At 41.8% G+C, this 24,375-nt stretch overlaps 1 protein-coding gene across 4 annotated transcripts in view; it reads right to left on the reverse strand.

Moving 5' to 3' along the window:
- Positions 1-6,903: 6,903 nt before the first annotated feature.
- The window catches only part of LOC123760648 (uncharacterized), a 370,968-nt gene continuing 353,496 nt past the window's right edge, over positions 6,904-24,375 (reverse strand). For all 4 annotated transcript variants that reach the window (XM_069328277.1, XM_045746404.2, XM_069328278.1 and 1 more), the window contains 5 exons: positions 13,156-13,386; positions 11,618-11,753; positions 9,469-9,604; positions 7,555-7,703; positions 6,904-7,138 (listed from right to left, as the gene is read on the reverse strand). In XM_069328277.1, the coding sequence (XP_069184378.1) occupies positions 7,107-7,138; positions 7,555-7,703; positions 9,469-9,604; positions 11,618-11,753; positions 13,156-13,386 (684 nt within the window). In that variant the 3' untranslated portion in view covers positions 6,904-7,106. The remainder of the gene's footprint in view (positions 7,139-7,554; positions 7,704-9,468; positions 9,605-11,617; positions 11,754-13,155; positions 13,387-24,375) is intronic.

Below are 24,375 nucleotides of genomic sequence, written 5' to 3' on the forward strand. Positions count from 1 at the left end.
GGTGAAGTCACGTGGGACTTCCCAACGATATCAACAAGCCTAATATACAGAGTACCATTTGGGTTATCAACCAACTGCTGCACAACATATGTGCTGCGCATGCTCACCAGATGTGCATATCACCAGTCACTTACTCAGAATACTCACCTCTGTTAACTACCTATCATAAAATAGATTAGCGTTGGTAGACGGAGCAAGGGTCAAGTCTGGTGGGTCATTCAAGTGTGGTGGTGGTGGTGGTGGTGGTAGTGGTGTGGGGGGGGGACAACACCAGTATACAGTGAGACATAGACCCTTCATTGTCAAATGTTTAAATATGTAGCTAAAATATATATTGCATCACTATGTTATGTCTTTGTTATTTCTTTATATGTATATGTTGAATAATCAGCACAAAAAAGGCAAACTCAAAAGTTACCTTATTTGTATTCATTGTCTGACTAAAATATGAATTTAGTTTTGTTTTACTAATTATCTTACTAATTATCTATGCAGTAATGTCTAGAGGAATAGATAAGCGACTCATTTTATATGTATAGTTTTGTGCTTATACATGTAGCTTAAGTATTCCAGCCCTAGTAAGCTTTTTGCGGCATGTTTTAATACATTTGAAATAAGCAAGCCGTACATAAAAGGCAGTTTTGATACACTCAATGTTGAACTAATTCCAATTAAATAATGCCAAATTTGTATTTGATAATATAAAAATATACTTTCATAATGATAATTTACTTGACAACAGCGTTAAGAAACTTTTTCAGATTGCACTTAGACTGACGCACAAAAATAGCCTAAAATATTGCATTTTTATAACCTTACATTTTATTGTAACGACAGATGAGGGACTGCAGCAGCGGAGGCAGAGAACTACAGATGTTTAACAACGGGTGATGCCACTGGTAGTGGTCCACATAGCCAAGGTGCCTGTGGTAGTGGTCCACAATAGAAAAGGTACCTATGGTAGTGGTCCACAGAAGCAAAGGTGCCTGTGGTAGTGGTCCATAATAGCAAATGTGCCTGTGGTAGTGGTCCACATAGCAAAGGTGCCTGAGGTAAGTGTACGTCCACCCCCAATCTTTCGCTGACTTGACCCAGGAGATGGCCAATCTTATCCATTATCTTAGTCACGTCCCAGTGACTTCCCCATCACTGATCCTCCCAGATGGATCCATCAGATACAACAGGCAGATTACATGACAGAAATTACATGGCACTGGTTACAAGATGCAGATTACAGTTACTGTAAAAAGAGACTCAGGACTCTTACCCTAACATTGCCTCCTTCAAAATATACCCTAACGTCTTCTCGCGGGACCATTATCATATGCTGCCACCACGCTTCAGCGTCTTTAATAGTACGCTACACAAGGGTTATTTTAATAACTATAGTTACATTTATCATTGAATATATATATATATATATATATATATATATATATATATATATATATATATATATATATATATATATATATATATATAAATGTATATGTATATATATATATATATATATATATATATATATATATATATATATATATGTATATATATATATATCCATTACATTTTTTTTCAAATATCTCACTAGAACTCTGAAAACTATCATTATCATTTATATATAAAACACATTAGAATTCTTGTAATCTATTATAGATTTTGGTTCATCTTTTCTCATGTGTCTTAAATAAAGTTTTTGTTAATATTTTAATTATTTTATAGCAAAGTTGTTTAAAAAGTAATGCCTCTTCAAAATGTTGACACTTATTTTTACCCATTATTAATGTATAAAATTTACTTGTATTAACCTGATAATGAAAATCATCTGAGCCATAAAAGATTAATTATCCAATGAGACATATTTTTGTAGAGTTAATTTAACTAGATATATTTAGATTGAACAAATCTCATTTCAGACCAAAAAAATAAAGTTATTGGCAGTTTCTAAGGTTATATATATACCAGGAATAAATCACTGATTAATATATCTAAAATTGGCATTTAATGTATAGAATGGCAATTCTGATTACTGTTCTAGGTTATACTTAGCTTTATAGAACACTCTTAACTGCGTATGACATTTAACTATAAGAATGTCTCTTACTCTATAAAATACAACTATATTAACTTCTTATATGAACTAACATTATCATCATTGAAAACGCAATCTTAATAGAATCTTGGTTACTATCTGTGTCTTAAAATGTGACATAAACTGTGTGGATATCCTGGTGCAAAGCACAAGATTATCTAGTGAGACAGCCTTCTATTATTTTGACATGAAAAGAAAGTCTTTGGATATTTTCAGCGGAAAGACACTTTAGATGATAGTTCAGCATCAGATCAGTAGCACTGTAAATACACCGTTGACTGAATGATCAACAATCTCTGACAGGTAAAAGGACAGCTCCCTAAACTGATGAAAAATCATCATGTTAAATATCTTTTCCCACATGCAACCTTGTGATTACTTACATTTCTGACTAGGTTACTCACAATGGTTACCTCCACACCAAACATGCTTATATGTTACACCCACATTATTAATCCAGACATAATTACCATGAGATCTAATTATTCACGGTATTAACTTTTGTTTTATAACTGTAGACAGAAACTATTAATAACTATCAATCTTTACTAAAAAAGTACCCTAAACCAGAGCTTTTGCATGACCCATTGTCTGGTACTGAACACATCACAAGAAACTGAACTCTGTCAGCCTTGCTGGAATTATAACTGCAAGTTTTGAACGTTGTGAACACAAAGCACAGCCCAGGTGCCAAGATACCATTTCCTGCAGTGCACGTTTGAACACAACTTTTTAAGACATTTCGTATGAGAACTATGTCCAGAATAATAATGGTGTTACGGTACGAACGTCACATATCACATTATTTCTCCGATAGCTTAGCTCATATAGCTTCTATGTCTGGAGTCTGAGGTCATACAGATTTCTGGTGTTACCTAACAGCAGCAGCAAGTTAGGCTATCCTAACATACACTCTAAACATAAGGGATCCCAGATACCACAGATACGATCTCTGAAAACGCACTGGACTTGATATAAGGAAAAGCTTGTTGAAACTAATGAAAGAACTGACCTGTGGTAGCCTTGGGTAACTACAGAATACCGTGATGGGGTGCATGAGTTGGAGGCAGAGCACTCAGAAGTGAATTGTCAGGGTGGGTTACTTATTTATGACTTTCTTTGCAGCTCATGCACCGAGTCCATTTACTTCAAAAATGAGCCAATTGGATAAATTCAGTATACTTGGATATCCCTGCACCAGGCAGGCATAAACTAATCAAATTTGAAAATAAATGAGACTATTATATAAGTAATGTTCCCTCACTATGATAATAACATGCTCTATAACATCAACACAACAGGTTGGTATAACCATCAAGTAAGCATTCTATAAATAACCACTGACATTCACTTTTAGACAGCAATTTTGCTGGCTTCAGAGACAATGGTAGCTACACTAGAAATTAAACGTTAATCAGGACATATAATATCAAAGAGTAGCAATAACTCACAGTTGAGCACTCAGCTCAACTTGTCACAGTCACGGAAACATATCTGCTATGGAGTTGTATTCTGGTAAAAATACAAAGATATCCAAAAGCTTCAATGCACTCAAAATGTGAAACCTTTTCCCATCTACTATATACTTGATGTAAGAACAAATAAATTAACTATAAACATATTACAGTAAATGTAGATACCACTTTCTCAATTTAGGCTGCAAAATTAGGGCAGATTATGATCTATTGAATATAAAATTGAAGAGGTCCATAGACATCTTTTCTATATGTATAATATGGGTTGTACAACTAGCAAAATATTTTATGTGCACAACTGCATAGCAAATTTTGTTCTTAAGAAGCTCCTAGATCTCGGCTATACAGTAATTCATTACCTTTTGGGGAACAACAACACATAACCTAACATGTTCACTTAATTAAGCAACAGAGAATGCATATATCTATTAAATATCTAAGAAGGACATCGAATCAAACAACTAAACCTTAATGAAGTATTGGCATCAAAAGTAGGGTTCGGGAGATATCAAGTATTTATATGATGCAATTAAATCGCCGAACATAGACTTGGATGTGTTGTTAAGCCAAGGGATGGAATCAAAGTAGTGAATGTTGATACAGAAGCTTTACAGTGATGGGTAATAAGGAGAGAATGCCAAAAGAGAACAGCACTAGGCACGGGTTGTGTGCCAAGCCACGAACACAACATTAAGGGGCTGGTGGGGGAGGGGTAAGAGGGAGTCAGTACCAGCTGGATATCAAGCAAACAATCGATCACATCCAAGAATCACAGATCACTTAGCCGTCCCCTTAAGAGATGTGTACCTCTTACCTCGGTCATGGTGACTTAGTCTGTGCTTATCTAATAGTTCACAAGCTCAGAAGCGCTACAAAGTCATCCATAACAATAACCTTTAGTTGATTACGCTCTCGTAGCGCTTCAGAACACGTAAACTGTTAGTAGATACAAACTAAGTCGTTATGATTGATGTAAGATAAAGAGATCTCGGAAGTGGACGTGTAAGTCCTCTATAAATCCTATCCCGAAGGGTTTCCTATCCTGGCTTCACTCTTATGGCAGTATCTATTCAATGTGAAACTTTCCTGATATTAGCAACAACATTATTTACAAGATTATTTTTTACTTAAATAGTATTTCAAGGGAGAGTTTCACGGATCTTGAAGAGATGGAATGAAGTATATTTTAACCCTGAGTAGGGAAGTGAACCGATAAATGTTCCATTCCAGAGATGATCGAAAATAAAATATCTCAAGACTACTGAACAATCAGTGAGCATATATATATACTGTTGATCACGCTATCCCTTTCATGATAACATATCTGCATACTTCGAGAAATTCAGAATGCCAGGATGTGGAAGCGTACAGAAAATTAATTTACTGCAACATATATGCCCATACCGATGACTTTAGAAACACGTATGTCATTGTCAATAGAGCGAGTTTCGAATCTTGAAGGATTTGACAAAACAAGGGGAAACTTTACCAGTTCGGTTATACATCTCAGGTAGATACTAATCACATAGCATTTATGATGATTAGGTAAATTGTAAAAAAAAAAAATATATATATAAATCCCATCAGTACTGTACTCTGTAAGTTTAACCATAATAAAGAGGTCATTCCAAACAGGTCGTAAAAGTTACTCTACATTCCAATGTGATGATTTTGAAAGCGGATGTTCCCCTGTTTCATTGTATTATTTCAAGATTCGATGCATTTCAGTACTTATTACAGAGATTACAAGAATTTTAAACAACAAGGAGTTTGTGCGTGGTTGTGAGGACGGGCACGAGCACCCTGTAGGGTGCCCCGTGACGGGCACGAGCACCCTGTGACGGGCACGAGCACCCTGTAGGGTGCCCCGTGACGGACACGAGCACCCTGTAGGGTGCCCCGTGACGGACACCAGCACCCTATAGGGTGCCCTGTGACGGACACGAGCACCCTGTAGGGTGCCCCGTGACGGACACGAGCACCCTGTAGGCTGCCCTGTGACGGACACGAGCACCCTGTAGGGTGCACCTTCTCTGGAAGCCTAGAATTAGTACCGACTTACTGGAATTTTGCATTGCTTATTAACGTAACATTGATTTCTTCAATTGCATTTGACAATATATATATATATATATATATATATATATATATATATATATATATATATATATATATATATATATATATATATATATATATATATATAACAAAATCAAATTTAAAAGTTTTAATCGACAGTTTTCATAAACGTTTATATAATTCTGGTATTTGTGAATGTTTATTTTTTAAATACATGTCAACAATAAAACAATCATGCCCTATAATTCTACAATATGATTTTTCAATGAAGATAATATATATATATATATATATATATATATATATATATATATATATATATATATATATATATATATATTTTGGTAGCAGTCTTTCCTGTAGACATATATTATTAAATATGACCGAAAAAGTAAGATTAATAATTCTAACACGAATTTTCTCAATATTTCTTGTGTTTCTTTTCACTGTCGATGGTAATTGAAAAATCAATTCTAGAATTGATTTTTCAATTACCATCGACAGTGAAAAGAAACATAAGAAATATTGAGAAAATTCGTGTTAGAATTATTAATCTTACTTTTTCGGTCATATTTAATAATTATATATATATATATATATATATATATATATATATATATATATATATATATATATATATATAATTTAGTATAAATATAAGCACGGTATTGTATTTTCTATTGATGTTTAACAAATTAGCACAAAATGTATTATCTCTCCCTTTAAATTTTTGTATCGAAATAAAAAAAATTGTAAATTTTTTTTCGATTTTTGTAAATAGCGGAATTTGTCTAAGATGCGACAAGCACCCCATTAATACTATTTGCACTTGCCTATTGCCACTCATTGCTATAGTCGTGTTACTCACATGCACAAGGAAACTCTTGCCTCACAACTCAAGCTCAGTTTCCACCACAATTGCCTCTCAATTCTATCATTTTTTTTCCATCAATAACTTTCTTGCATTCCTTCTATATTAAAAAAAAAAAACTTCCTCTCTCACACATGGAGGTATAGGTTTGTCTATTAGTGTTAAAGATTCTTTTGATTTTCAGTACAGAAGGCTGACAATGGATCACTGTGGTTTTCAGAGAATATATATATACATATACATATATATATATATATATATATATATATATATATATATATATATATATATATATATATATATATATATATTATATATATATATATATATATATATATATATATATATATATATATATATATATATATATATATATATATATATATATATATATATATACACACACAACAAAGGGCAGATGAGATAACAAATGGAAATAATAACATATGTGGGCTGTACCACGGGCAGGTCTCATTGTTAGCCTTCCATGTGTTAGGGTAGTTGACATCTTAACAAAATATATCAGGTGAAATAATTCTACAAAAGTACAAAACCCTATGTACACGATGTTACGCTGTGGTGGCCGGGAGTCTTAATGCTTTCTGGCAATGATATTCACGAACTCTGTTGAGAGTCAGAAACACAGCATTATATTAGTCTCGTTCCTCTTAAATACCTTCATGGTAATATTAATAGAAATGTGATGATGATAATTTTGTAAATGTATGATGATTAATTTTAATTTTGAAGTGATCTTGCATGCAGTATTTGTAATGAATTAAGTTGCAAGCTAACAGAAGAGGGAGAGAGGGAGAGAGAGAGAGAGAGAGAGAGAGAGAGAGAGAGAGAGAGAGAGAGAGAGAGAGAGAGAGAGAGAGAGAGAGAGAGAGAGAGAGAGAGAGAGAGACAGACAGACAGAGAAACATAAGGCTCTAAATCCATATTTACACTTTATGAAAGCTTGTTTATTTTATTCGAACTTGAAAATCGATAATTTCATTGCTATACCCAAGCGAACTGTGGGCGAGCTGCGCCCTTACCTTCGTAGTTGACTTTGCCGTCGCTGTTGGGTGACGCCTCCTTGATCATGTCCTCCACCTCCTGCTCGGACATCCTCTCCCCCATGCTTGTCATCACGTGACGCAGCTCCGTCGACGATAGGTAGCCGGAGTTCTTCTTATCAAACACTCTGGAAGAAGTGTCAGAAATTTAACCCCCCCTCGCTCATGTTCTTAGATACATAACAATCATAATGCCGGACGGCAAAGATGACGTGAGTTGCCGTAAGAGAGTGATCATTTATTAAATAGTTGTACATGTGGACGAGGCTTCGTGGCTACTCTCTCTCACCCGGCTGATGTCATTCCCATGATGCCTCTCTCTCACCTGGCTGATGTCACTCAAAAACACTGGTGTTCCTCCCTTAAATCTGCCAGTTTGTGCTCCCTCCAGACACGCCAAACTTAACCTTTCCTCGAGATGTTCTGAACAGTCATCATCAAGACATATTGAACAGTTATCAAGACTTACTGATCAGTTATCAAGACTTACTGAGCAGCTATCAAGACTTAGTGAACAGTTATCAAGACTTAGTGAACAGTTATCAAGAATTACTGAACAGTTATCAAGACTTATTGATCAGTTATCAAGACTTACTGAACAGTTATCAAGACTCACTGAACAGAAACGCTTTGCGTGTTAGTGGCTTTGCAAGAATGTAAAAATACCATTCTTATGAAATCACACAAACCCATTGTACCTTCTTGTAAATAAAAATGTTATTATTATTATTATTATTATTATTATTATTATTATTATTATTATTAGTTAAAAATATACTGAACAGTTATCAAGACATACTGAACACAGCTATCTAGACATATTGAACACTTAAATACATATTGCACAGTTATCTAGACTTACTGAACAGTTATCAAAATATACTGAACAGCAGTAAAGTTATGCTGAACAGTTATCAAGACATACCGCAGTTATCAGACTATACTGAAATATCTCCTGAGTGAACCAACAGGTAGAACAATGCCACCAACTCTACTAGTCATAAAAGCAAGTAAAGGAGTGCAACCGCTTCTACTGAAACCAACAAGACCTCCATCATCTCTGGGCCTACTCCGCCACGTTTCGTCAAAATTAGAGCATCAAACCACATAAATAACTTCAATAATGTTGTCAAAGCTCACTGGTATTCCTCCCTCCTCACCCCGACCTCACGGTGGATATGCGAAGAAATTGTACGGATTTACCCTACACAAGTGTGTATGAGTCTAAGTGGGCCTACCTACCCTAGCACAATTCGAAGGCCCTCTGACGAGCCTCGCAAAGGAATGATGACCAGACCACACACTAGAATGTGAAGGGACGACGACGTTTCGGTCCGTCCTGGACCAGTCACATTCGACTTGAGAATGGTCCAGGACGGACCGAAACGTCGTCGTCTCTTCACCTTCTAGTGTGTGGTCTGGTCATCATACTTTAGCCACGTTATTGTGACTCATCGCCTGCTCGCAAAGGAATACCTTTGCGAGACTCTGGTACAGTTTCTTAGCAATAACTTTCTCTTAATCTATTGAGATTTGAACGCTTGGATCTCCTGCGTACAAATGCAGATTGCTTTATGTGAGGGACGGGTTGCAGCGGAGTGGTGACTATCAATAATCTATCATAAATATAAACAGTTTTGTCTTCAGACAACAAACAGCCAAGACGTTTAAATCCCTAAACACACTAAACATTCACTCACTCCACACATTCTCTTGTGATATTTACACTTACAAAACCTTTTTCCTAAAGTCTAATCCTCTTTTAAAACTCTTCCTATTTAGATGTAAAAGAACGCATGAGTAAAATAAATATATCTTTGATATTCACAGAGTCTACTCACTTGTGTGCTTCCTTGAATTCATATTCCCTCCTACCTGACCATGACTACTCACTTGAAGGCCTCCTTGAGTTCATCTTCATTACCAATATCCTTCAGCTTCTTACTCATCATCTGCAGGAACTCATTAAACTCGATGGTTCCGTCAGCGCAGGTCTCCACCTCGCCCACCAACTTACGCAGCTCAGTTTCTGATTGGATGAAATTTGTTGATGTCAAATATCAAAGAAAGATTACCAAACAAAATATTTGTCAACTTCTGAGTGTCAACAGCACAACGAAGGGGTTTTGGTGTTGAATTGTAAATTTCGGCTTAAAAATTCACCAAACACAAGACAAAGTGTGTTTGGTGAATTGTGTGTTTAGTGTGTGTGTTTGTTTAATTCATATATATAAAGTGTGTTTAATTCGTATATATAAAGTTACATATACATACGAATTAAATGACTTTAGGACATTAACCAAAAACGTATGCACCTTTTCCCTACATGAACTCTTTTACTTCAAATATTAAGCAATGTGACCAAATTTTTGTTCATGGGTAGTGCTATTTATTCATTGTTTATACCTAAACGTATGGAAAATGATTATTATTCCTCTCAAGCTTTGCTTTTGTGGCCAGGACACTGATATTTTAAAATGTATCAATTTCCATTAAGAATAACGGGATAATTTGCGTATTTTCGTTCACATAAAGTCAGAAAATAACAACATATGGATTAAAATTAACATGTATTTATACTAAAAATATACATAAATGGCCACAGCGAAGCAGACGACGAGTCACAATAACGGGGCTGAAGATATAGTGACCAGACCACACACCAGAAGATGAAGAGACGACGACGTTTCGGTCCGTCCTCGACCATTATCAAGTCGTAAGAGACCACAGGAAAGACTTGAAAGTCAGTAGTTTTCGACATTTATGATTATAATGTAAATAACTTTCACGAATCAGGCTCCAAATGTTTTCCATTATGCTCGTAAAAATGTTTTTTTGGCAGCAGCGTTTGAAGTCCAGTATATTCTGGTGGAAGAGCTCACCTTGCTCCTCCCAGTACGCTCCCAACATGGGAGCGTACCTTGTGGCCGACCCACAAGGCTGCGTCCTGGGACCCCTGTTCTACCTAATTTATGTGAGAGCTCCATAATCCTTGAATTTATCAAGATGAGCATCAAGGATATGGACTCTGAGGGACGTCCTGCAGTCCCTCAGAGCGTCCTGCAGAACTGCAGTGCCGTAGTTCTTCACCAACTCCATATAGGTTTCGGCCTTGTGATTGCCCAAGAAACCCAGAGCACTGCGACAACGCTGTTCCAAGCCACTTATTGATCAGTTATCAAGTGGCGTGGTTATCAGTTATCAAGTGACCACTTTCTCCTTCACAGTAAACTTCTCGGGGAATTCCTTACTTTGCATGACCTTCTTTATCTGTAGTCCGACGTAGACATTAGCTTTGACCTTTGCCTCAGTCAGCTTCCACAAGAAGTCTTGTAGGTACTTGAAGCTTGCCGACTCCTTATCAAGAACTGTGACAAGTTGTTACATGAAGCCCAATTTGATGTACAGTGGTGGTATGGGAACTTTCCGGGGGTCATTCAGTGGTTTCCACTTGATGATGTTCCTCCCCACAGAGAACTAGTCCAATGTGGCCAGTCCCGGCTGTGGTCGTGCACCTTAGAGTCCATGTTGTCCTAAAGGCAAAGACAGCAGGGGAAACCTGGTAAAACTGCCTTCGAGACCCAGAAGCTACACCATTTGAAGTCTGCGACGACCTCTCCGCCGTAAGCACCTTACATCAAGGCGTCCAGCAAGGTCTTCATGCTGCTGTGATACTCTCTGAGGTGCACCATTAGGGTGCTCCGTGATGGAGCACCACGGCTTTGGCACTCACAAATGTGCTGTCAATGAAGAGGTGTCATTCGTTTGGGTTACAGGCACGCAATCTTCTAGGAAAATATATAAATGTCAAAATATCAGTGTCCTGCTCACACGAGCAAAGTTTGAAAGGGAAGAAGAACCATTTTCAATATTTTGGAGGCATAAGCAACAGTACATAGCATTAGGAAAAAAAAAGTTTAAACACAATGGAATAATCTCTCATAAACGCTTGATACTTTCCCCCTTTCTTTTATATTGGAACCAGTTCGACTGTCCTTGCGACCCATAACCCCCTCGAGTCCATCGGTCATGTAGAGCTTACCTGATGGCCGCTGTCCGAGTGAGCGCATCACCACTCCTAACTCAGCCGTTGTGATCAAACCATCTTCGTCCTTGTCGAAGAGCATGAAGGCTTCTTTAAACTCCGCCACGAGGTCATCTGTCAGCCCATATTCAACCTGCCAACATCACTGAATTGTATTGTATGCGGGTCATGTAGGTATATATGTACACATTAGAGCATCTGATGGGTGAGAGAGAGAGAGAGAGAGAGAGAGAGAGAGAGAGAGAGAGAGAGAGAGAGAGAGAGAGAGAGAGAGAGAGAGAGAGAGAGAGAGAGAGAGAGAGAGAGAGGTGGGGGAAGACAGACAGACAGATTGAGAAGCTGTGGAATTAGGTCGCTGGGATACAACAAGAGGTCCATCGCTCAAATACCTGCAAATAAGTGATTGAGAAAATATATACTCAAGGAAAACTGGGTATAAAGACAGCTACCAGGAAATACATATCTCGCTACATGGAGACTGGCGAGTAAATAACACCTGGTGAACATGTGAACAGATGCAGGTACAGGGAGGCGCGGTGTTCACCCTGACGCCCACTTGTGACATGTTCGTCTCACCTCAACATCAAAACTTATGAGTAACAGTAAAAGTTTACAATGGTGACAGAGAAACACTACTTAACCAAGTCTATGGTGACAGAGAAACACTACTAAGAGGTTTATGGTGGCAAAGAAACACTACTAAGAGGTTTATGGTGGCAAAGAAACACTACTAACTAGGTCTAAGTTGACAGAGAAACACTACTAACCAGGTCTAAGGTGACAGAGAAACACTACTAACCAGGTCTAAGGTCACAGAGAAACACTACAAACCAGGTCTAAGGTGACAGAGAAACACTACTGACCAGATCTAAGGTGACAGAGAAACACTACTAACCAGGTCTAAGGTGACAGAGAAACACTACTAACCAGGTCCAAGGTGACAGAGAAACACTACTAACCAGGTCCAAGGTGACAGAGAAACACTACTAACCAGGTCTAAGGTGACAGAGAAACACTACTAACCAGGTCTAAGGTGACAGAGAAACACTACTAACCAGGTCCAAGGTGACAGAGAAACACTACTAACCAGGTCTAAGTTGACAGAGAAACACTACTAACCAGGTCCAAGGTGACAGAGAAACACTACTAACCAGGTCTAAGGTGACAGAGAAACACTACTAACCAGGTCCAAGGTGACAGAGAAACACTACTAACCAGGTCTAAGGTGACAGAGAAACACTACTAACCAGGTCTAAGGTGACAGAGAAACACTACTAACCAGGTCCAAGGTGACAGAGAAACACTACTAACCAGGTCTAAGGTGACAGAGAAACACTACTAACCAGGTCCAAGGTGACAGAGAAACACTACTAACCAGGTCCAAGGTGACAGAGAAACACTACTAACCAGGTCTAAGGTGACAGAGAAACACTACTAACCAGGTCTAAGGTGACAGAGAAACACTACTAACCAGGTCCAAGGTGACAGAGAAACACTACTAACCAGGTCCAAGGTGACAGAGAAACACTACTAACCAGGTCTATGGTGACAATAAGGTCGTATTGCTGGTGCTTCATGCCCTTCTTGCCCTTCTTGCCTCCTTTGACCTGGCCCTTGGAGGGCGCCTGCTTCACCTGCGTCTTCTGGGCGGAGGGTTTGGTCACCTGTTTGTTGTTCTTGGAGGGTGTTCCTCCCTTCTGGGCGGCCACTCCTTTCCCAGCCTGACTCTTGGGCACAGCATCGACGGAGCCACTCTTGCTTCGGGCCTAGAGAAAGGGAAGAGGAATGGTTAAAATACTTCTTTCTTGTGGATCTGTACGCCCTAAAGCCTTATTTTCCCTAATAATAATAATAATAATAATAATAATAATAATAATAATAATAATTATAATTGATATGTATACTATTTCCATAAGAACATGTAACAATGGTTAATTAGCGGGTACAGATATTGCACATTATATAAAGCAAGTAATATAATTGATTTTGAATCAAGTGATATAATTGTCAATAATTGAGTTGACCAGCACCATCATTCTATCAATTTGTATCTTTATGTTGGACGTGGGACAGTTTCACCTACCTATCGTCCCCTCTACTTCACAACTCGGGTTTAAATAGCTAGTTTCAAAAGCCTTGTGCGATACAGTTCTGTTTCCTTACGTTCCTTTGCCGGACTCCTAGGTGACAGGTTCTCCAAGACAGGTTCTCTTCCCTGACTATACCCTTCTGCATTTGTGTCCGCCACCGTGGGAGGCAGCGGGGTGTGTGGGGGAGACTCCCAGGGTAACTCAACACACGGAAATAGAGCATGGGTTTATCATGGGTGGAGACGAACCTGGGCGGGTAATCTATTTATTTACTGGCCAAGCCCCACCTACCTCATCCTGTTCGGCCTAGCCTAACCTCCCAATCCCGTCAGGTCTAGCACCACATCCCCATCCCGTCCGGCCTAAACACACCGACCCATCCCGTCCAGCATCATATCAAAATTATATATCATTACTCTCGTTTAAAGTTACGCAAATATTGCTTTCAATCGGCGTGTTCACCAACTACATCACCTTTGTAACCGAGGAAACAACCAATCCGTTAAAAAAGTGTAGTGTTAATAAAAAATCAAAGCACTTTAATATTGACGCTTTGCATGCACCTTTCCCGGTCGCTGTGGGTTGCTTCGGCCCGCAAAAAGTTCAACAAAATAGATGCCTTTTTTTTTGTTTACGAAGCGTCAACTGGAGAGAAGGGGCTGAGAGCTGACACACTCACACAACCTAAACTCTACATAACATATTTACACAGAGGAAAACCACAAGTAAAATTGCAAAGCATAATTCTGCAACACCCCCCCCCCCTCGCCAGTTTAATGCACATGCAATTTGCAACGATATGTGGCCGGAAGGTGGCATAGCCTTCACACACGCACACCACAGCAGTCTGCACCACAGCAACGGGGAATTACAAGGGGAATAACAAGTGTAATTGTAAAACTGCTATTACGATAGACATTTGTGTCAAGGAAGAGGGGAAACTTACTTAATAGACTCGTGGCTTGATAAGAGGGGAGTAGAGGGGTCGACGATCCACCAAACACTGACGACTGGCCATTAGGGACAAATGGTGGAGTGTGCTCTGACACACTCCATATAATGCCTTCCATTAAACGGAATCGCCCAACCCGTAAAAATTACGGCGTATTGGAACAATTACACCAACGTAATAGTGACGCTTTCTAGTCATCGGTCACTTATACGTTAAGTGGGTTGACTGGCTTCGTATGTTTCTGGTTAGTCAAATCAGTTGCACTCTGTAAGGAGTGCAACTGATTTGCCCTCCGGGGGAGGGCAAACCTTGGAAACAACGGTTTCACTCAATGCAGGCCGGCGTTCAATCCCCGACCGTCCAAGCCGTTGGGCACCATTCCTCCCTCCCCCGTCCCATCCAAAATCCTTATCCTGACCCAATCCAAGTGCTATATAGTCGTAATGGCTTTGCGCCTTCCCCTAATAGTTCCCTCTCTGTACGGAGCGGCCAATCACAAGAACAAGTTGCACAGAGGCGGCATGTGGTTGAGAACACTCAGAGATGCACTGTATGGGACAACTGTTGGTGGCAGGGACGGAGGGTATACTGTGCTACTGCTGCTGCTTGTACAGGGAGGCTGAGTACTGAGCAGGGTTAAGTACTGATGGCCCGCGGGGAGGTGTGTGCACGCCTGCCACACCACTAATATGTCTTACAACTATTGTACTAAGCTTTGGAACAACTGCAATAAGCCCTAAAACAACTGCAATAAGCCCTGGAACAGCTGTAATAAGCCCTGGAATATCTGCAATAAGCCTTGGAACAGCTGTAATAAGCTCTGAAACAACTGCAATAAGCTCTGAAACAACTGTAATAAACCCTGCAACAAGTGCAATAAGCTCTGAAACAACTGCAATAAGCTCTGAAACAACTGTAATAAGCCCTGCAACAACTGCAATAAGCTCTGAAACAACTGTAGTAAGCCCTGTTATCGTTGACGTAGTTACACTTCCATTTGATGTACTTAGATTATACAGATATCATGTATTAAGTATTTAGCATATTACATTCAATGTACATGATACCAGCGCGTACAGGTGTACTACTGGTCTCTCGAGACGCTCCGTGATGCTCACACATCAGGTACAAGGAAACACTGCACAAGATCATGTCTATTTTAGTATCTATTGTATAAATAGATTATGAACGATTACATAAGTATTTTCGTTTCCAACTTCTTAAATTACGGTGGAATTGTCTCATCAACCCTTCCTGGTTACATCAGTCGTATTCCTGATCCACCCTGGACCATACCGGTCCACATCCTCGACTCTTATCCGGTCCATACTGTGGACTGACTAATTATTGAAATCGTATATCGTGAGTCTCAGCCACTGACGCTGCCGTATCCTAAACGTTTACTATCACAACAAAACACTGGACCAGAGTAACACTGGCAGTAATGGTAACAGGGTTACCGTCTGGGTCGTAGGCCTTAGTCACGTACCCAAGCTTCCGACTGAGAGACTTGCCAGTCAACAGTCGACGCTACAGCACAGTAAGTCCTCACTCCCCGTCATAACTTGAGGCTAAAGTTGAATCGCTGCCATTATAGAAAACGCTAACTTGCCAAATTCAGACCACGAAGGAGGTACTCGTTAAAACTAGCGATTCATATCACTCCAGTGGGAGTGCACCCAAGGTGATGGTGGTGAATTCTCGCACTCTGCCAGTGTTCTACCAGCTGATGATCTCTCCTAGCACCTCCTGCTTGTTGACTAATACAACTGGACCAATAATGGACGAAGGAAGTTATTGTCATTATAGTTTAATGTGCCGACACCCCACCGCAGCTCTCCCACCCCACACAATAATTCACAGGACATGAGTCAGGCAACTATAACAGGGGACTGTGGTCGCCCGGCACCCAGCCAAGACCACGCCTCCTGCAGCGCGGTAATGGAAGGAATGGAGGCCAAGGAATGGTGGTGGCAGGAATGGAAGAGGGAGAGGAAGGAGCAGCAGATAAACCATTGAGACAATAAGGAAGAGAAAGATGAGAAGGGGGGTTGAAGAGAGGTTGGGGTTGCGCAAGAAGTGGAGGAAGAAGCACCTGGCACCCCACAGGAGAGAGAGAGAGACGCTCTGGGATACGGCCAGGTTGCCTGCTCGCGCGCGCTGCCAATAACCAATAAGTCTTCCCTGGATAGACATTAAGATATAACAACTAGCGAGGCAACACCAGCACAAAATTAACACAAATAAAATTAGCCAATGAGGGTAAGCAGGGAGAGGACAAGGATGGAGAGCAGGAGAGGACAAGGATGGAGAGCAGGAGAGGACAAGGATGGAGAGCAGGAGAGGACAAGGAAGGACAGGACAAAGTAGGAGAAGATAAAGGAGAGGACAAAGAAGGGGAGACTAAGGAATGAGAGAACAGGGAAGGAAAACTATGAGGAAAACGTGCCAAGCCATTACTACTATATAGCACTTGGAAGGGATCAGGATAAAGATGGGGGATGAGACGGGGGAGGAGGGAGGGGGAGTTGAGGGAAGGAATGGTGCCCAACCACTTGGACAGTCGGGGATTGAACGCCGACCTGCATGAAGCGAGACAAGGAAGAAGGGCAAGAGGAAGTCAAGGGGCGATCTGACAAAAAAAAGTGGAATATAAAAGAAAGGTCAGAGAAGATTAAAACAGAACCAAAATATAGAGAAGGTGGAAGAAGAACCTTTTGAGGAGGGAAATAAGGTTGATTATGAAGAAGAAAGAAGAGGGGGAGGAGTGTATTGTGTGGAGGGCGGAGGGCTGAGTGGAGGGAGGCCGAGTGGAGGGAGGGAGGGAGAGAGGGAGGCTGAGTGGAGGGAGAGAGGGAGGCTGAGTGGAGGGAGAGAGGGAGCAGTAGAGGACAATAATGGAGCGCCATCACTATAAAGACACGGGTCATTAACTAACACAACAGGACAGTAATGGACTACCGATATAACGACGACTGCTGGTAATAGGTCACTGATGAACCACACCACCGCCACCACAACACATTCAACCCATTCTCAGCAAGGCCGCCAGTGTTGCAATCTATCGCTTGCTGTTTGCCCACCTCTGTGAGCGCCGTTTTACGCCCCCTTTTGAGCGCTGTGCTGCAGTTTTCTGTGAGCTTTCTATGCTGCGCCGTCCCCCCTCACAGCTCTCTGTGAGCACCGTGTGTTGTACAGCTCTCTGTGAGCGCCGTGTGTTGTACAGCTCTCTGTGAGCGCCGTGTGTTCCACAGCTCTCTGTGAGCGCCGTGTGTTGTACAGCTCTCTGTGAGCGCCGTGTGTTGTACAGCTCTCTGTGAGCACCGTGTGTTGTACAGCTCTCTGTGAGCGCCGTGTGTTGTACAGCTCTCTGTGAGCACCGTGTGTTGCACAGCTCTCTGTGAGCGCCGTGTGTTGTACAGCTCTCTGTGAGCGCCGTGTGTTGTACAGCTCTCTGTGAGCGCCGTGTGTTGTACAGCTCTCTGTGAGCGCCGTGTGTTGTACAGCTCTCTGTGAGCGCCGTGTGTTGTACAGCTCTCTGTGAGCACCGTCATGTGAGTTGTTCCCTTAATTTAAACAGAGCCCGTTTGATCAAAGGTAATTAGGACGGGACGGGGGCAATCTGGCCCTTGTAATATGGAGGTCGCCAAATGAGCCAGCCAGCAGAGACAAAATTTATGCTCTACGACACATGGCCGTGTTCTGCTGTGGAAAGAGAGGGGGGGGGGTTGAAGATGGGGATGGTCGGGGTGGATGATTGACTAAAGGGAGAGATGAGAACATCCCGTACGTAGGTTCGAACCCTTCTCAAGGCCCTTGTGGATTTGTTTATTTGATATATAACGCTATTGTGATTTCTGTGTGAGTCTACAAGCAGGTATATAGCGTGTGGGTCCTGCCACACACTGGTCCAGGTCTTTGAATCACAACCCAGGGACACGGGTTCATTCCCCGGACAGGTCAGATACGGTTGGGGGCACGCTTCCTTTTCACCTGATGCCTCTATTCACTTAGAGGTAAATGTTATGAGGAAACTTGCACAACGACAGCGGGGAGGAAACAGTCGGCACTTTGGGCGCTCAAATGACCTATGGGAAACAAATGAGGATGAGAACTGTCTGTGAGCCTCGCTGTGTCCGCCATTATTAACGAGCATAAAGATGTCACCAAAATAAAAGGTATATGTATGCCTCACCAGTGGCCACCAGTGGGTGGCCTCGTAGCCTGGTGGATAGCGCGCAGGACTCGTAATTCTATGGCGCGGGTTCGATTCCCGCACGAGGCAGAAACAAATGGGCAAAGTTTCTTTCACCCTGAATGCCTCTGTTACCTAGCAGTAAATAGGTACCTGGGAGTTAGTCAGCTGTCACGGACTGCTTCCTGGGGGTGGAGGCCTGGTCGAGGACCGGGCCGCGGGGACACTAAAGCCCCGAAATCATCTCAAGATAACCTCAAGATAACCTCATTGTGACACCTGCAACAAAGGGAGACGCAAGACTGATGTGCAATACAATATAAAGTATTGCTCTAAGGTTTATATAGGATATTTTTGAAGATATTTTGCAAGTCCATTTATGATGTTTTATTTACCCCCAGTTCACCTAGGAGTAAATAGGTACCTGGGAGTTAGACAGCTGCAACGGGCTGCTTCCTGGGGGTGTGTAACAAAAAGGAGGCCTGGTCGAGGACCGGGCCGCGGGAACGTTAAGCCATGAAATCATCTCAGGATAACCTCAAGATAATATACTTACCACAAACTAACGCCTCCATAAAACTGCAAAATATATTTAATTATCCCAGCGGCAAGAAGGATCAAACTTCATAATGTACGTAACACAGACTCTACTCGAAGACTGTAAGCAGAGGCCGCTAAGAACAGGGCTCCTGGGAGCCCCTCCTAACACCGCCAGGAGATGGAGGAGAGAATAAGCCTCCCAATTTAATACGAATAAAAGGAGTTCTTGTCTAGGGCTTAAGACGTCACGCTAAAAGAAGGTGACGAAGCCCACGGAAAATAAGAGCAATCAACGTTAATGGAAAAATGGTTCTCATTGGATGTAAAGGACGGGAGGGTTAGGAGGGGAAGGGAGGGAGGGGAGGTGTGGTAGGGATGGGGGTGTGGGTAAGGAAGGGGGAAGGGGAGAGGGAAGGAGAGGGGAGAGGGGGTGAGGAAGGGGGGAGGGAGGGAGGCTTGAGCTGGAGGAGAAGCTGAGTAGACAGAATGGCGATTGAAGACTGTCCCCTGAAGAAACGAAAATACTTACACACACACAGCCACCGGACTAGGGTTCGAGTCCCTGGGAAGGTGGAAAGAAATGGGAAGGTTCTCTCTCCTGATGCCTCTGTTCACCTAGCAGAAAATGGGTGGGTACTCGGGACGGATGCAGTTCGACCTGGGAAGGGGCCTCGATTTAAGCCTAAAGTATATATGTATGTATGTATATATATATATATATATATATATATATATATATATATATATATATATATATATATATATATATGTCGTACCTAGTAGCCAGAACGCACTTGTCAGCCTACTATGCAAGGCCAAATTTGCCTAATAAGCCAAGTTTTCCTGAATTAATATATTTTCTCAAATTTTTTTCTTATGAAAAGATAAAGCTACCCATTTCATTATGTATGAGGTCAATTTTTTTTTATTGTACTTAAAATTAACGTAGATATATGACCGAACCTAACCAACCCTACCTAACCTAACCTAACCTATCTTTATAGGTTAGGTTAGGTTAGGTAGCCAAAAAAGTTAGGTTAGGTTAGGTTAGGTAGGTTAGGTCGTCGAAAAACAATTAATTCATGAAAACTTGGCTTATTAGGCAAATTGGGCCTTGCATAGTAGGCTGAGAAGTGCGTTCTGGCTACTAGGTACGACATATATATATATATATATATATATATATATATAATGTCGTACCTAATAGCCAGAACGCACTTCTCAGCCTACTATTCAAGGCCCGATTTGCCTAATAAGCCAAGTTTTCATGAATTAATGTTTTTTCGTCTACCTAACCTACCTACCCTAACCTAACCTAGCTTTTTTTGGCTACCTAACCTAACCTTACCTATAAATATAGGTTAGGTTAGGTTAGGTAGGGTTGGTTAGGTTCGGTCATATATCTACGTTAATTTTAACTCCAATAAAAAAAAAAATGACCTCATACATAGAGAAAAGGGTTGCTTTATCATTTCATAAGAAAAAATTATAGTAAATATATTATTTCAGGAAAACTTGGCTTATTAGGCAAATCGGGCCTTGAATAGTAGGCTGAGAAGTGAGTTCTGGCTACTAGGTACGACATATATATATATATATATATATATATATATATATATATATATATATATATATATATATATATATGTAGTCACCCCAGAAGTGACTCGAACCCATACTGCCAGGAGCAACGCAACTGGTATGTACAGGACGCCTTAATCCACTTGTCCATCACGACCAGACTAAGGAGGTGATAGCCGAAGCTATTTGAACCCCCCCCCCCCCCCCGGCCGGCACACGGTGTGTGTGGGGGGGGGGGGGGGTTATAGACCATTCCTGAAGTATGCAGCTCCAGCATGGAGTCCATATCTTGTTAAGCATAAGACTAAATTGGAAAAGATTCAGAGATTTGCCACCCGATAAGTACCTGAGGTGAGGGGTATGAGCTACGAGGAGAGACTACGGGAACTAAACATCACGTCGCTGGAAGACAGAAGTTAGGGGGGACATGATCACCACATAAAAGATCTCAGAGGAATAGATAGGGTAGATAATTGACAGTTCATTTAACACAAGGGGCATACGCATTAGGGAAAACATGTGGAAACTGAGTACTCAAATAAGCCATAGAGACATTAGAAAGAACTTTTTTATTGTCAGAGTAGTTAACAAATGGAATGCGGTGGTGGAGGCAGGCTCCATACACAGATTCAAGTGTAGATATGATAGAGTCTGATAGACTCAGTAACCTGCGTTGATTGACGGTTGAGAGGCGGGTTCAAAGATCCGAAGCTCAACCCCGGCAAGCACAACTAGGTGAGTACACACACACAACAGGATAAACATACACATACACACACAAAACTTAGCGGATAACCAGGTATAATGTAATGTGTGAGCCAGAGGGGACTGGAAGGTGATCAGTCATGAGAGCCAGAGATCACATTTTTATATGAAATCAAATGAAACGTCCAATTGAGGGAGGGGTGAGGGCCGGCACACGGGCCTGCCGTCAAGCCAGCACCTGAGAGAGGCACTACAGTGCCTCTATACACTAGAGGCTGGACGTGTGTCCTCTCTGCCTCCAGCAGCCATTCTCTGTATATAGCTCTGGACTCTTTTTAATACAAACCTCGTAAACACCTGTTCCCCAGCTCTCCCCCACACCTGAGGGTAAAGAATGTGAGGAAGAGGCAAGTACCACATCTGGAGAAGGGACTTTGTAACACCACCAATGCTGATTTAGGGGTTTTATATCTTCCCTCGCAAATTGAATTTGTATGACCAGGCGACAGAACTTAGACAATATAGAGAGGGCGTGGGCAGGCTGCATATTTTTGGATTGTCAGAACACCTTTTGACACGATACCATACCCATAAGTAGCTAGTGCATAAGTTGGAGAAGCAGACAGGAGTGATTGGGAAGATGCCTCAGTGGAAAAGTGAGTAAAGGAGTACCTAACCAACAGAAGAGAGCGAGTCATAGTGAGAGGGGAAGATCTCAGAGTGGCAAGATGCAACAGTGGAGTCCCACAAAGCTCAGTACTCGGACCTTTGAGGTTTCTGATATATGCAATTAACAGTGAGGCAATAATCTCATTCCTCTCAATGCAAAAGATACGACGAAAAGGATTAGAAGAGGGAAAGAATATCTTCCGAAGATAGCAGGGAGACCACAAACCGAAAGAATGGTCCAATAAATGGCTACGAGAGTTCAAGTCATGTAAGTGCTGAGAAATGAAACTAGGTGTAGGGAACAGGAGGCCAGACACATATAGGTAAAGAAAAGCCCAATAGGCTCTGAAAACCCATACACCAGTCGATTAGGTGTTGAGAGACGGAACCTAAGGGACGTACTCGCAAGTACAATGAGGTAAGTCCACACATCTCAGGGCCATGAGATGATGATTAATGAACGGTGTCAGCCAGGTGGCCTCCAGCACCCCTCTGTGTCAGCCAGGTGGCCTCCAGCACCCCTCTGTGTCAGCCAGGTGGCCTCCAGCACCCCTCTGTATCAGCCAGGTGGCCTCCAGCACCCCTCTGTGTCAGCCAGGTGGCCTCCAGCATCCCTCTGTATCAGCCAGGTGGCCTCCAGCACCCCTCTGTATCAGCCTGGTGGCCTCCAGCACCCCTCTGTATCAGCCAGGTGGCCTCCAGCACCCCTCTGTATCAGCCAGGTGGCCTCCAGCACCCCTCTGTGTCAGCCAGGTGGCCTCCAGCATCCCTCTGTATCAGCCAGGTGGCCTCCAGCACCCCTCTGTATCAGCCTGGTGGCCTCCAGCACCCCTCTGTATCAGCCAGGTGGCCTCCAGCACCCCTCTGTATCAGCCAGGTGGCCTCCAGCACCCCTCTGTATCAGCCAGGTGGCCTCCAGCACCCCTCTGTATCAGCCAGGCTCATCACTCAACACCTGCCCCTTCACCTACACCCCTTCCCCCCCCCCCTCCCTTAACACAGCCCTTCCCCCTTCCCTTACACACAACCCTTCCCGTTCCCTCTCTCACACAACCCTCTATAACCCATTCCTCATCACCAGCCTGGTACAAAGATATTATTACTTGGTACAAACCAACCTCTAGACATCACGGCGTGTGAAGAACATGTTGTTGTTTAAGATTCGTTATCTGGAACAAAAAGTTCCAAGTAGCATGGGTTATGGTGGGCCCGTACTGGACTGTGATTATGTGAAGAACAAATAAGAGACTGCTACTACTAGGCTATCCATATGTTTGGCGGACTGACCTCACCGCTTCACATGGAAAAAACAAAAGTCCCCAAAATACAATGGGAGACCAAAACAAACATTTCCTCAACCACTCTACTTACTCAAATGTAGTCAATATCCAACAGTTGACGTGTCAGTTTGGCAAAATGTTCCCGCGGCACTCAAATATAGTAGCCTAGCCCTCCGCCAGGCGCAGTCGGAAGTGGACGCTAGCTAGGCTTTTTTTTTGTTTTTTTTTTTTTTTTGTTTTTTGAGATATATACAAGAGTTGTTACATTCTTATACAGCCACTAGTACGCGTAGCGTTTCGGGCAGGTCCCTGGAATACGATCCCCTGCCGCGAAGAATCGTTTTTTTCATCCAAGTACACATTTTACTGTTGTGTTAAACAGAGGCTACAGTTAAGGAATTGCGCCCAGTAAATCCTCCCCGGCCAGGATACGAACCCATGACATAGCGCTTGCGGAACGCCAGGCAAGTGTCTTACCACTACACCACGGAGACTGTATACACGGCTTCTTTTGGTCTTAAAGTTTTCAAAATGACACAATGCTAAAATAACCTAACAAAAAGTGCAACACTTAATTTACTCACCTCGTTTGTCCAAACTACTAATATTACTCGAATCATTTGGGAAACTACTTAACTCATTTTTCAAGCGAATATGGGGGGGTGGGGGGGGGGGGTAGAAATAGCCTAAGCTACTCTATCCCTTTGAGATGTATTTCTTTCTTGTCTCAATAAACATACTTG

Source organism: Procambarus clarkii, chromosome 21, assembly GCF_040958095.1.
Source record: "Procambarus clarkii isolate CNS0578487 chromosome 21, FALCON_Pclarkii_2.0, whole genome shotgun sequence".
Classification (NCBI taxonomy): Eukaryota; Metazoa; Arthropoda; class Malacostraca; order Decapoda; family Cambaridae; genus Procambarus; species Procambarus clarkii.